General features: G+C 52.5%; 1 protein-coding gene across 2 annotated transcripts in view; it reads right to left on the minus strand.

Moving 5' to 3' along the window:
- Positions 1-6: 6 nt before the first annotated feature.
- ZFHX3 (zinc finger homeobox 3) overlaps positions 7-14,670 on the minus strand; it is a 76,507-nt gene continuing 61,843 nt past the window's right edge. For both annotated transcript variants that reach the window (XM_057383054.1, XM_057383053.1), the window contains exons 7-9: positions 10,298-10,400; positions 4,352-9,817; positions 7-1,673 (exon numbers count right to left, since the gene is read on the minus strand). In XM_057383054.1, the coding sequence (XP_057239037.1) occupies positions 100-1,673; positions 4,352-9,817; positions 10,298-10,400 (7,143 nt within the window). In that variant the 3' untranslated portion in view covers positions 7-99. The remainder of the gene's footprint in view (positions 1,674-4,351; positions 9,818-10,297; positions 10,401-14,670) is intronic.

Genomic DNA, 14,670 nt, shown 5'->3' on the forward strand with positions numbered 1-14,670 from the left:
TAGAAGCTTTGGAATTGCAGTTAGTCTATTTTTGAAATTGGTTTGTTATTAACTTTTTTTTTTTAATTTAAATTTATTTTCATTGTTCATCTTCAAAGCTTACAATCTGAAGGTGTCCATTCCTACACTAGCTAGACCACTGTCCTTAGGGCAGCCGGGGTCCCGGGGCCCCTCCGCCGGGCTCGCCGGTCCATCTGACTTTTGGCTAAGATCCGTGTCAGACTCCTCCGAATAGTCGTCTGTTGGCATCGAGGGCTGAACCCCTGAGGTGCTGCATGAACTTGAGGTAACCGTTGAAGATGAGGAGAGAGGAGGGAAAGGCGGCGGCGGCGGCTTCCCCGAGGGGGCTCGCGGGGCTGCCGGGGGCCAGGGCTTTCTGGAGGCGTGAGGGGAAGCCGGGCGGGGCCGGGGGGGCGGGGGGCTGTCGTTTGAGTGAGCGGCCGACTGCGAGGTAGATGCGGTGCTGGGGTCGGGGGGGCAGGCAGAGTGAGGTAATAGACTGGGGTGCTCTTTGGCGTTTCTTGCTGCTCTTGTGATTGTTCGATGTTTGTGCGGGGCTGACTCGAGATGCTGACTGAGGGCTTCGTCCCCACACACCGTGCTGTCGCACGCCACGCACTGGTACGAGCCGCTGCCCTGGCCGCTGCCCGTGGGCACGTGAAGCACCATCTCATGCAGGTTCGCCACAGACTGGCCGAAGAAGCAGAGGGACTTCAGGTGGTCGCTGGCTGCCTCCTGGTCACCGAAGCACGCCTGGCACTTGCGGCAGACCAGCTTGTACTGCACCTTTGGGACAATGAAAGGGTCGCAGAGCGAGTCTGCGCCCTTGCCTTCCGCTTCGGGCTCTTCTTGGGGTTTGGGCAGGAGGGGGGACACCTCGCGGGGTGCGTTCTTCTGCTCTTCTTGCTTGGGGGGTTCTTTGGCAGGGTCTTTGTCCGGGGTGGCAGCCCCCGTGGGGACAGGGGTTTGGCTTCCTTTGGGCTGCTGCACTTTCTGCTGCTGCTGCTGCTGCTGCTGCTGCTGCTGCTGCCGCTGCTGCTGCTGCAATGCCTCCTGCAGACTCTGCTGGTATTGCTGGTACTGCTGCAGCAGTGAGCCAGGAGACAGCCCCAGCAGCGCCTGTGACAGGGCCGGGCTGTARGGGAACAGCCCCTCCATCCCATACATGGGCTGCAGGTACCCGCTCTGCAGGGCGCCGGGGATCTGCGGGGCGTAGTAGGGGGAAAAGCCGGGGACAAAGTAGGGAAGGAACTGGCTCGTCAGCAGGGTGGTGGGGTCTGAATTGAGGGCAGCCTGCAGTGCCTGGAGCTGGGTGGGCTCCACCGCGTACTCCATGGTGGGCAGTGGGGCTGCCAGGGTGCCCGCTGGTGCCTCCCCCTTTTCCTTTTTGGGCCCTGGCACGGTGTCTCCCTTCGCCTTGGGTGCCTTCTCCTTCTCTTTTGCCTTCTCACTCTCCTTGTCCTTGCGCTGTGCGGGGGGCAGCTGCTGCGGCTGCGGCTGCGGGGTGGTCGCTGGCGGCTGCTGGGCGGCCACGGCCGATGTGGCTTGTGCCGGGGTGGGTGAGCTCAGTGCGGCCGGGGGCTGTTTATTTGGTAATCCAGAGGTGGGGAGGCCGGGTGAAGGGACGCTTGTGCTGGGCAGGCCCATCAGATTAGGTTTGGGAGAAGTTAAAGCTGCAASAGAGAGAGAGAGATGAAAARTCASTCGGTGCTGGGCAGGAAAAAGCACRAGCAGGGTGACTCCAGGCTACTCCAAAACCACCCTGGAGCCTCCATCTCTTCTGCATGAGGGCAGTGACCGGCCTGAGGTGGCGTGTCACCGCAGTGCAGGTCACAGTGCCCACCCTGCTGTCACTCGGCCTGGAGAGAAYGGCTGTGCCCCATTTCACCAGCCCTGAGTGCTGGGGACCTGCCCCCCTCACCCCCATCGCCTGCGGCTGCTTTGGCCACGCTGCCCRGTGGCACTGACCACGAGATGGGTGATGGGGACACCACCAGCGTTCGGGATGCCCAGCACAGCTGATGTTTTACTGGCTCCTCTGAAATTCCCGAATGATTAACACTTAATGTCAGGATCTGCTCTAACGGGTCCTTGGGCCATCCAGCAGCAGGATGGTGCTACACCAAAGGGTGGGAATGCTCAGCACTGCTCATCTTGTAAAAATCTTCAGATTGGGAAGCCCTGGTCACAGTAACTGGAGACTGAAYAGGCTAAACCTAATTTATTTTGTCCTCATTAGGCCGATGTTCATGAATCCACAAATCTCTAAAGCAACCTTTCACTCCCTCTAATGTCAGGGACTCTGGATGCTTTGGCTTCTGAGCAATTCCAGAGTTTATGTAGTGTTCAGACATCTCCCCTGGGCATAAGCACTGTGTTTTGGATGGAATTAAAAGTGTAGTGATGCTTCCTCATGAAGGAGACGGGTTAATGGTGGAACATGAAGCTTGTCTTTTTCCTGACAGCAGGAATAGCCTCCAACAACACTGTCCCTGGTGCCAATTTCTGCTCTCTCAGTGGCTGGGGGCGAGAGGAGTGTGGCTCCTGGAATCACCTCCATTAGTCATGGCTGCTGCAGCTGGCAAATGCACTCCTGAAGAGGAACATTTTATTTGGCAAGTCCCTCGATGYCATTTGGGAAAACCCCCAAAATAAAGCTCCAATGTCCTGCTGGCACAACCCCGTAGGTTCCCCAGCTCCTGAGCAGGAACCTGCTGCAAGATCCAGCTGTTGTAAAAGCCACGAGTGAAAGCCAAACTGTCCCTCACAAAGCTGAGTCCCATCAGTGCGGCGGGGCCTGGGCAGGAACAGGGACAGAGCCTGGAACCAGCCGTGGAGACACGGTAACTTTTATTTTAGGTTGCACTGCCAAGGAGCTGCAGGAGGGCCATGAGGAGGGTGCTGCAGCAGGGTGGGCTCAGCCATGGCTGACACAAACCCTTCTGAACCCTGTGTGTGCTCCTGACGTGGTGCTGAGCCAGGAGTGATTGGGGGTGACAGCACAGGTACGAGTGCGGCTCCACGCAGCGGCCCTGGAGATCCGGGATAAGGGCACACTATGGACACCATCGAACGATGCTTCCCAGCTGAACGTCCCTGAGAGCTTCAAGTGAAGGAGCAGGAGGCAATTCACAGCATTCCTGGATGCATGGCCTTATCTGCTCTGACAGGCCCAGAGCTGCCAYGGCCTGACCTTTGGAGCTTTATCTAAAGGCCACAAATAGTCTGTTTGACTTTCTAAACAGTCCGGTCCTGTCTAGGCAGTCACCGATAGCATTTAAGATTCATCAGACACAGTYCCATCTCCCCAGGACACATCCCGGGCTTTGGAAAAAATAAAAACAACAATACAGACTGAAGTGCAAAAAAGTAGTTTCAGTTGTTAAAAATTTGGGGCACTAAGCAAACAGAGCAAAGCAACCTGAAATAGGGTGATGATACGATTTGCCAAGGAGATGCTTCTGCTGAGTGCGCTAAAATGAGATCCGTGGGGAGAAAGGTGACATGGAAACCCCCTGCATGCACAGGGGCTCAGATACATAATGAAACAGGGCCTTTGGATTGCATGTTTTAGATCACTTCTGGCCACTGCACTGCACCTTCCACTGCCGGTGTTTGCTGCAGGTGGAAAGGTACAAGGGAGAGAAGCACTCTCAAAAGATAAAGTTCAGTATCTGAGATTAGGCCACCCAAAGGATTATGACAAATTTCATTTTTATGTAGCATCRTTATGAAAAATCTTATGAAAATACAAACTAAATGTGTACCACAATTACACCATTGTTTGCTGAGGAGGTGCTTTCAGGTCATACGCAGCCATCACTCCAAACTGATCCTCARCTGCGTTGGAATTCGTCCCAGGAGTCACCACTGCGACACATAAACATGTGCTGGACACCTGTCACCAATGCTACCATGCACACCACACCTTTCTCTAGAAACAGWTTGGATTTTTGAACACTTGGGATGGCACCATATAAACTAAGTAACAAAAGGAAAGGAATAATGAATAGTATATTCAGCACATTAGTCCTTTTGTTCCACTGGATAAATCGGAGTATTCTGGATTTTCTGAATATAAAAATGGAATATTCCGCTTCCTGGAAGGAGCTTCAGGATTTCTAGYCTGTGCTAATACACAGGGATATGCACCATGTCTAGATGTTGCTCTAGTTCAGAGTTTGCTATAAAACTTCCCCAGTTCAGGAATTAAAGATAAAATACCTATTTTTTTTTTTTTTTTCTGGGAAGTCAACATGCTGAACTAATGGGCTAGGAATCCTGAGTCATTCCCAAATGAACAACTGCTTGTGCTAGGTGTGTGCCTAAGCAGGAGAACACCCGTACCCACCTGTGTTGGATGGAGTGAAGCCAGGTAAGGATGGGCTGTTGAGGCCTGGGAGCAAGACTGGAGGGATGCCCTGTAGCGCTGGGTAGGCAGCAGGAAGGTTCAGAGCTTGCAAGGRGGTGTTGTCAAACATGCCCTGCTGTTGAGCTGCCAGACCAAGAACCTCGTTGGCTTTTTTGATTCGGTCCAGCTCCTGCTGAGCCATCAACTGACGTACAGTAGCTGGGTCAAAATACTCTTTTTCCTTATCCAACTGACTTCCAATGGTTTCTTTAACTTTGGAGATATGCTGTTGAGAGAAGATATGGTCACGTACAGACAGCCGAGCGCTGTACTTGATGCCACACAAAGTGCACTCTGTTTTGGGTCCCTCGTAACTTGTTTGGTTTATGCCAAAATGCTTGGCCATGCTGAGTTTTGACTTCTTCTCTTTTGCCCTTGCATTCTGGAACCAGACCTGAACAACTCTCTTTGGCAGTCCAATGTCATTGCCCAGAACCTCACACTCCAGCATGGTCGGTGTCCTGTAGTCATTAAAGCATGACTTAAGGACCTTGAGCTGGAGATTAGTCATCTGAGTGCGAAAGCGTTTCTGCCCGGGCCGGTCCCCGCTTTCGCCAGACTTGCTGGCTGAGCCGCTCGCACCAGGGCTGGGCGAGCAGGGGTCTGCAAGGCTGGAGGTTTCACTGTAGTCCACGGTACCTTCATTGTCGTACTCTTTGCTGTAAAAGCTGGGAGCTGGGCTGACCAGACCAGARGACAGACGATCTTCATATTCAGACATTGCTATCATGGCTGCTTTAGTCAGACCTTCGCTGGGTCCCGATGTGGATTTGGTTTCGGTCGCAATCCCTGTGGCGCTATCGTTGTCTGCGTTCCCTTCATCTCCTGTGGTCGTGTCTGTGATTGCGGTATTGACGGAAGAGCAGTCATCGTTGTCCAGCTTTGTCTGGTCAAAGCTCAGATTGACTGAGGACATGGAGGGACTCTCAAAGTCTTCAATCCCTTCGACCTTAATGGAGGACGGACTGAGCAGAGTTCGAGGTGACAGTTCCATACTCTTGTTCACCGGCGAGAGGGGAACGCTCTGTCCGTCGCTGCTCGCTGGCGGCATGTGGGAGAAGCTGGCTCCATCAAAGATGTCTCCCTTCATCTGGAGTCCCCCGTCGCAGTCCAGGAGCATGGCAGACAGCGTCAGGTTGTAGCCAGCGCGCTTGGCCTCGTGCCAGTGACGGGATCGGATGTGAGCTTCCAGAGCTGTCTTTGCTTTAAAGAGAGCTCGGCAGAAGGGACACCGTCTGTGGGCTTGGGCAGGCCCCACCGCTCTGAACTGCCCCTTCCTCTCTCGTGCACGGGTATTCTGGAACCAAACCTGTACCACGCGCTTCTTCAAGCCCACTTCATGTGCAATGTGATCCAGCATCTTCCGTGTGGGGTTGGAGTCGAGCAAGTATTTCTGGTACAGAATTTCCAGCTGCTCAGGGGTAATGGTTGTCCTTAGACGCTTATCCCTCTGGGGTTCYTCTCCCCCAGTCCCACTGTCATTCTCTCCAGGGCTTGCACTGGCCTTTTCCTCCAGCTTTCTCTTCAGTGTGTTCATTGTGGATGTTGGAGTCGACGGTGAGGTGGCTGAGCTYGCTGGAATCTGTGGCAACGTTCCAGACAGCAGCTGGCTTGCCAGTAGTGGATTACTGGGATCAAAAAGCATGAATGGCATATCCAGTGTTCTGTCCAGGAATGGGGGGTGGATAAACTGGTTCTGTGCACTCAGGAAGTGGAGCTGCTGATGCTCCTGCCAGTGCTCAAAGGAAGGGAATGCCAGTTTACACTGGTCACACTGGTACGGGATTAGCTGAGGAGGTAGGTTTGCCAACTGCTGAGGGGTGGAAGTGTGAATGGGTTTGAGGGAGAGGTGTGAGAGCTGAGATGGACTCGGACTTGACTGTGACAAGGAGCACTGAGGGGGCTGAGGAGGAGGGGGAGGTGGCTGTTGCAGTGAAGAGGGGGAAGATAACTGTGAAATCTTTTGGTGTGCTGAACTTGTCTTTTGTTCTCCTTGGTCCTGTTGCTGCTGAGACTCTTGCTTTGGTTGCACTTGCTTCTCTTGGGTTTGGTTTTGCTGTGTACTTGGAGGTTCAGACTGCTTTGGTTTCTCATCTGTAGCTTCTACTTTAGAACTAAAGGTGGAGGAATCGTCTGCCTCTGCCGTGAGTTGCAGAAAAGTTGAGGAGGTCGTGTTGGCTGAAGATGTAGGTGTGCTGTAAGCTTGTGAGGGCATCGGTGTGCTGCATGAGGAACTGGTTGGAGTCAAGAGCTCTATTGCATCCATGGAGTCTTCGTTCTGRCTATCATCCTGTCCATCCTCATCCTCATCTTTGTAACAAAGCTTCTTCTGATGTTTAATGAGATCGAAAATGCGCTGAAAGACCAGACTACATTTTTTGCACTGGTAGTTGAGGTTGCTTGTTCTAATGTACCTGTCATTTGTGAGCTCCCGTCGCTCCCCATCTTTGCCTTCTCCCTGATTCTCATAGTTTTTCCTCGCTTTCTGACGGGCATTCTGGAACCACACCACTATAACACGTGTTGGAAGGTTCAGCAAGTTAGAAAGCTGCTCAAATTCATCRTCCTTAGGATAAGCATTGGCATCAAAGAAGTCTTGCAGGACTCTGAGCTGGTAGTCAGTRAAGCGTGTCCGAGAGGACCGCTTGCTTCCCCAGTACTCCTGCTTTTGGGGCTCTGGAGAAGGAGGCCGGGAGTCTATCTTCAGCTCTTCCAGGCTGGTGATGGGAGGGTTGCTGAAGTTGTACGGGGAGTCCTTGTTGCGCTGACGCTCCTTGAACAGGGTGTTTCTAAACCAGTGCTTGATCACTTTCTGGGGCAATCCAGACTTGTCCGCCATCTCTTTGATCTGTTCCTCACTCGGGGAATTGTTGATGTCAAAATACTGCCGAAGGACTCTGAGCTGGTCGTCGGTGATCCGTGTTCGTGGCCTCTTGTTCTGCTGCTGCTGGAGAAGGCTGGGGTTGAGCTGGTGCTGGTACAACTGGGCCAAGTCGGCGGGCAGAGGGTCCACGGGGCCCAGCTGAGGCGGCAGCTGTGCTGGTAACGTCTGCAGGGGCATGGTTTGCATCATGAGYGGTGAGAAGATGGGCAGCTCCATAGGCATGGAGAGCTGGGTGAGCGGCACGGATGGCTGGGCGGGTGCGATGGTGGGAGAGGTGATGGGTGGGGCAGAGGTGGGGATGGCAGGAGCAGCTGCTGGTTGGGGAGTGGGAGGGAGCGGAGGAGGGGGCGGCGGAGGGGGCGGTGGCGGCTCTGGGGTCTGCGGCCGCAGCGGGTACAGTTTGTCGTAGTGTTCTCTGTATTGTTTGGCGAATCTTTCTAACTGCTTGAAGGGAAAGTAATGTTGGTGAACATGCTCTTGGTGGCTCTTCAGGATGAGGATGTTAGAGAAGAACTTGCCACATGTATCGCACTCCAGCTTTTCCAAGTTCTCACCTTGCTCTGTCTTCCCATTTTTCTTCTGCACCTTTTGCTTGTTCTCGTTGTACTGAATGACAAGCTCAAAGCCAAAGTTTTCCAGCAAGGCTTTGGTGGCATTGCCCCTGGCGTCGGAAGCAATCCGTGGAGGCAGTATGGAGGGCTCCGAAGTGCTGCCTGGCACAAAGTCCTTCTTTTCTTTCGGCTTTAAGTTATCAGGCAGAGACTCCTTCAGTGTTACATTATTGTCTCCCCTCTCTGTGCTTTCCCTTTCCCCTGGGGCTTCTTTATCTTTCTCCTTCACTACAGATTTATTCTTCTTCTCTGGGTGCTGGCTCTGCTGTAACAGGATGGAGTGRGGTTGTGACAAGGACAGCTGACCTTGCTGCTGCTGCAAGAGCTGTGGATGGCTCTGCTGAGGGAGCTGAACTTGTGCCTTCAGGTCTTCCAGCAAACTTGGCCCCGTCCCAGTCAATGTCAGTGCACCACTGGTGACAGGCAAGCTGACCTCTGGATTGAGCTGGAACTCGGCACTGGGGATGTAGAATGGGAACAGAAGATGCTGCTGCTGCTGCAGCTGCAGAAGGGTCTCAGTGGTCATCGGAAAGTGTGGCAGAAGTGCTGGGTTGAAGAGCTGGGACTGAAGGAGAGCAGCTTGCTGCTGCAACTCCTGCTGCAGGTGGGCCTGGACCTGTGCCTGTGCCTGTGCCAAGGTTTGAGCTTGCTGCTGCTGCTGCTGCTGCTGYTGYTGCTGCTGCTGCTGCTGCTGCTGCTGCTGCTGCTGCCTGGATGCAATCATGTCTGCCAGCTTCTTGCGGTTCACTTCTTTGGGCTCCGAGGGAGAGGAGATGTTCGTGCTTACAGTGTTACCCAGGGGAGGAATCCCCACGCTGTCGCTGGAGACCTGGTTGAGCAGGCTGGGAATGGGAGTGGTGCCTGAAGTGCTTGTGCTGGTGGTTGCAAAAGCATTGCTGTTGCTGGCACTCACGGGGCTCGGTGTGGATGAACCCAGGGCCAGGCTGCTGCTGTTGTTGCCGGCTCCGTTGCTGCCACCGCCAGCTGCCTCCAGCTTGGCCGCACGAGCCTTGGTCTGGTGCAGGACAGACCTCATGTGGATCTCCAGGGTCGAGCTCTGGCTGTAGGCCACGTTGCACGTGTTACATTTGAAAGGTTTGTTGTCTGGGCTGCTGGTAGGCTCGGGTTGACCGGTAGCAGACTCTTGGAGGGCTCGTTTCAATTTATGCAGATGAGAAACAGAATTGTAATGGACCAGGAGAATGTTCTTTTGTGTGAAGGACTCCTTGCAGACTGTGCACTTGTATGGGCGAGATGGATCTAGGAATTTTTCCATAGTGAAGTTAGGGCCTTTCCTGAAGGGTAAGGCCCTTTTTGGTTCTGAGCCAGAGTCCTCTTGCACYGACCCCGAATCACTGCCTGTCGGGCTCTGCTTGTCTTCCAGGTCGCTCTCCTCTTCCTTATCTTCCTCGACTATTATTGTGTGGTCCTCTGCAAGCGAGGGGTCCCCCATGGCAAGGAGGTCCCCGTTGACCAAGAGCCCCCCGTAGAGCTGCTGAATGTCAGCCTCACTCAGCTCCAGGTGGCTGGTYTCCAGGTGCTTCTTCAGGGCCTGGAAGGTTCGGAAGCTGCGCTGGCAGAGGCAGCACATGGTGGCCGCCCGGATGACGTGGTACTGCGAGTGCAGCTGCAGCTTCTCGATGGTTTTGAAGGCCAGGCTGCACTGGTTGCAGCGGTATTTGTAGACGTGGCGGTCGGACACGGGCAGCTGGGGCCGCTTGGCGTGCACCTCGTTGAAGTGTGTCTGCAGGGCTGCCGAGCTCTTGAACACCTGGCTGCAGCCCTTCTTCCAGCACAGGAAGCCAGAGTCCTCCCGGGCAGCACTCGCATCAGCTGGGGTGGGCTTGGGGTCGCCGCTGTGCTCTGCACTGTCTGATGGTAAAAGGGTCTTCCCCACATCCTCAGAGATTTCTGTGAAAACAGAATTAGAGCAAAGCCCAGAATTACATCAGCATACCATGGCAGATCAACGCCCCCTTTCAGTCCTGAATACTCTGTGCTTTTTAATCTGAAAAGTATTTCTAACATTTCTCCTCTATCTTCATTCATTTCAATACCAACCCATTAACCTCATCATGGCCCATTGCATAAACCTACACAGTTTAATTTCTTGCCCACTCTGAATATCTGGAAATTATTCACACACATATCCCTTAGAGCATTTATCACCTTCAATTCTCCCTTTCAAGCAAAAGCCATTCAGTCATCTCTGTCTTTACTGCTCCTTTTTGATGTCCTGCCTATTTTCAAAAAAGAAGGTTCATCAAACCGAATATAGTATTTGAGTCTTGGTCCTGTCAAAGAAAGGATTAACAAGAAAGAAACTGTCCCTGACCAGGTGATGGAGCTGGGGGAGTGGTGGAACCGTGGAGCTCATTGGTCTGCACTCACCAGACTGTTTCCCCAGCTCCTCTGCACCTGAGTTCCCGTCCTTCTCCGGAGCAGCTGCCGGGAGGAACATGCTGCTGGGCATCATCACCTCAGGGGTTGTCACCTGGGAAAGGACACAGGGACAGGAAAAACACAGGMAAATATTTCAAACATCTTCAGTGGCAAAACTAGACATTGGTATTGTGAAGTCAGAGGCGTCATTTTTCACAGCTCACTGAAGACTCGTCTTTATTAGACGAAGCTCAAATCAGTCAAAAGTGTTTCTACAGTTACATTCTGGACATAATTAGCAGTGCACACTTGAAGAATAATCTTATTATTAATATTTTTCCTTTATGTGGAATTCAGACTTTGATCACTGACAATGTTTTGTCATGGGCTGTGAAACTTCTTGTGCAACCAATTAGGTAGATAAGTTGAAAGGCCCACCTTAAGCTGCTGAAAACATAATAAGGCCCCTAATTAAATCATACCTAGTAAAGTACACTGTAATCTTGAACCAGGGAGCATTGCAGCACTGTTTTCAAAGTGTATCGATGCAGGGAAAGGAGGGGTATGAGAAAGGAAAGTACAAATAAGGAGAGAGGTGACAAAGGAAAGGATGAATAAGGAAGGACTAAAGAGAAAGCCAATTGTGAAATAAAAAGCTTTCAGTAACCCTTTCCTTGCTCTGACTGATATGTTCCCTTCACCCTCTTCAAATATTTGGCCAGACCCTGCACCAGCAAAACCAGTGCAGTGCTGGGACAGCAACGCTTCTAAAGAGCCACAGAGTCTGCAGCTGGAGAGGCTCTTCGGGAGAGCCAAATGCACACACTCACCCTGCTCTGGAAAACTGATCCTTTGGATACACCTGGTCACACACCACCTCAGCAGCAGCCTGCACAGGCTGGCATCAGATGCAGGACAATGAATATCCTCTGAATGTCTGGGGCCAATGTCCCACACTGCTGGAATGCTGCCTCAGGGACAGACAGGCCGTGTCACCGTCACTGTCCCTGTGTTCCAGCACAGTGCCCTCAGTGCTGGTCATTACCAGTGGCAAATGAAAACTCCTCCACAGCCCTGAGAGCTGCCCGTGCCACGCTGTGACACCCAGGGAGCCCTGCACCCCTCACCCAGCCCTGCACCCCTCACCCAGCCCTGCACCCCTCGCCCAGGGCTCCTGCTGATGCCAGCACTGCTCCTGCTCCTGCTCCCAGCCTCCAGCTGCTGGGAAGCTGAGGCACGACTGAACACTCCCATTCACGTGTGCTTCCTGCAAAACAAGCCTCTCATCCTTCTGCTGGATATGGAGAGGACATCTGAGCCCTGGATTTCAGGAGAGAGGGAATGTGTGTGGCAGCTGCATGCCATGTCCTGGCTTTCTGCACAGCCAAGGACCACAAGGCTTTGAGTGAACTGCAGGAGACAGGAGCACACCCATCTCAGTGGTGAAGCTGAAGCTCATGGAAGCTGTCAGGATGAAATGGTGGCACAGAAGTGGCTGCAGAGCTGTGATCTGAGCTGTGAGGGACACAGAGCTCCCTCCCCTTGCTGGGCCAGCCTGTGCACAGCACTGAGTGCAGAGCAGGCAGCTGACACATCCCAGGAAGGGAACTGAGCACACCAAACTCATCCCACCTTCCAGTCTGAACAGAAGAGTCTGCTGGCTCTGGGTGGTGGGCTGGGAGTCGTGAAACCTCACTGAGTAATTTCCAGTAGCTGGGCTTGGAGGAGGGGGACAAGCGTGGGTGCCAAGAGGGGGAGGCAAGAAGAAACCGTCCCTCTCAGCTCTAGCAGCAGGGAGAGCCTGCTTTCCTAGGATCTTCAGGAATTATGAAAAATAAATCATGAGAAATTAAAAAAAACCCCAACAGAGTAGAAAAAGAATAAAATTATCTAACACCTCAGCTGCACATCATTATAGAGCTGTGGCTTTTCATAGGCTTTAGAGTACGGCAGCCGTCCCCACCACCAAGCTCAGTACGACGGATCAGTAATTGTTTTCATACACTTTAATTAGAAAAACTCAGATGGCTATGAATAATAATGGAAAAGAGAGACTTTTGCACTTGAAAGGTTGAAGTCAATCAAGTGTGAATGACGGCAAAAAAGAAAAAAAAAAGACACCAATTCATCAGGCCTCTGTTGTCTCGCCGTGTCTTTAATCATAATTCCTGATTGGGATTCAAGAAGGCAGTAAGCAGCGGTTCTTTGTCTGCCTTCACCTTCCGTCAATTAACTCTCCCCGAAATATAATCATCAACCTCACATGCTCCTCTGCATCTTAATCTGGGGCTCCAAACCTGTAAGTCCTGCCCTATATGTGTTTAAGTAATTACCTTTATCTACCTGCATCTCCACAGCCACCATTCCTTCCCTTCCTTCCRTCCTCCCTCCACCACGGGGGGGTGGGGGGTGGTGAAGAAAAAAGGCTGTGGTAGATTAAATTGTTACAAGCACAAAATTCCCAAAGGCAAACAGAAAAAAAAAGCTTGGAAAGATGTGCAGGGAACTAGAAATTCTRGGTATGGATGGGGGAACTGCAGCAGGGCAGCCATGGGCTGGCCTTGGGGAGAAAAACCACTTGAAACAAGGCMCTGGTCAGCAACTGGACCCACTCTGGCCCTCTGGCTCCATCCAGGCTGTTCCTGCCTCTTTCCTACACCATCATCCAGGGCAGGACCCTCTGTCCTTTTATCCCCATGGACCAGACCCAAGCAGGTGGCAAAGATGCACTCAGTGCAAATGGGCTGCACATCCCAAATCACTTTGCACTGACATGGAATTCCAGATTGCCCTAAACGTTTGTCCTTTTACATGGCAAGACTATCTGAGGACATCTCATTTCCTTGGATGTGCAGGATTTGCCTTCATGCTGAGGCTGCTTTTCATTTGTACAGAGACATGGGGCATGACGGGGCAGGAAAGTGCAGTGGATCACAGCTCRCAGGCAGGAGAGGTGCAGAACAACATTTTGTACTGCAGATGTATTTCATGGCATCAACTGCTGCAGTGATCCAGACAGAGATGTTCACCTGGAGCACAGTTGTGTCAGTGTGTGTGTGGCTGTCAAACGCTCTCCACCTCCCTCTCACCTGCACAGGCAGTACCTGGTGTGTCACCCTGGCATCCCTCCCTGGCTTGGCAATCCCTCCCCTCCTTGATTCCTGTCTAAACGYCTCCAATGCTGTTTCACAATGTGAGCCATTACTAAAACATAACCCTACAGCTGTGAGTTCAATGACTGTGGTTTGTCTCCTCCCTTGCATTCCCTGCTCTACCTGTGCTTTTCTCACACCAAACCGTACCCACKGTGTGCAGTTACCATCTCCTGCCCACGAGTCACCAGCACAGCTCACTGCAGCAACCAGTGGCCCACTCTTCACTGGTGACAGCCTTCAGCACAGCTCCTGCCACCACTGSATCTACTGGATTTTCAACACAAACTGCAGAGCTGCTTGTGTGCAGGGCTGGAGGCTCAGAGCCCAACACCCTCACCCAAATGCTGCTGCCCTGGCAGTGCCCCTGCCTGTGCTGATGTCCACACACACCCAACAGGGGACRGCTCCTCTGAATGTACCCCAACATGCTGTAACCGTGGGGCTCTGAAAAGAAAACCTCTAGAAGAGGTCTGAGGAGATACATCACTGTCCTCATGTCTACGAAGCCAGGGGAAATACAGACGGGAGGCAAGGTTCCCCACCAGACAAAGGAGGTAATTTCCATTACAAAGAGAGAGAGAGAGGGTGCTGGAGTGAAAAGCTTCATTAGACTCCGAGAGGCAAAGCGATGGCAGTATACCAAGGTCACTTCTAATTTAGACCATCTAATTGGCAAACATGGCTCCAAATGGCTATCATCTCACAGGGCTCAGAATTAATGAAGCCCGATTATTTTCATTACCTTCATCCGAGATGGAGAATGAGACACAGAGTGAGAGGGAAAAGGGGGAGAGGGAGGGGGTGAAAAGGAGGGAGAGAGAAAAATTGAGTGACAGCAGAAGGGAGAGAGCAGCAAGAAAAGACAATGGGAAAGAGGGTAAAAATGTAAAGATATCAGGAGGGGGAAGTGAGATGGCAGGGATGGGCAAGAATGACTCCTGGAACAAGAGAAAAAAAAAAAGATGGAAAGGTAGCTGTAACACCGGGAAGATGCCCTAAACTGAGGAAGAGAAAGCTGACAGCAGAGATGACGAGAGAGAAATGTGCAGAAGAAYAAGGCTGGCTGTGGGAGGAGGGAGAGCTCCGCTCCCAGAGGCTCTCGGGAAGCCATCCTCTCTCCCAGCTCCAGTGTCCATCGCCCGCGTGGGCAAACTGCAAACCTCACCCTCATCACGGGCCCAGGGAGGCTGGCATGGGAGAGAGGTGCCTGAACCCACTCAGAGATGG

This window comes from Malurus melanocephalus, unplaced genomic scaffold, assembly GCF_030028575.1.
Source record: "Malurus melanocephalus ecotype Western Australia unplaced genomic scaffold, MMel_1.1 scaffold_605, whole genome shotgun sequence".
Lineage (NCBI taxonomy): Eukaryota > Metazoa > Chordata > Aves > Passeriformes > Maluridae > Malurus > Malurus melanocephalus.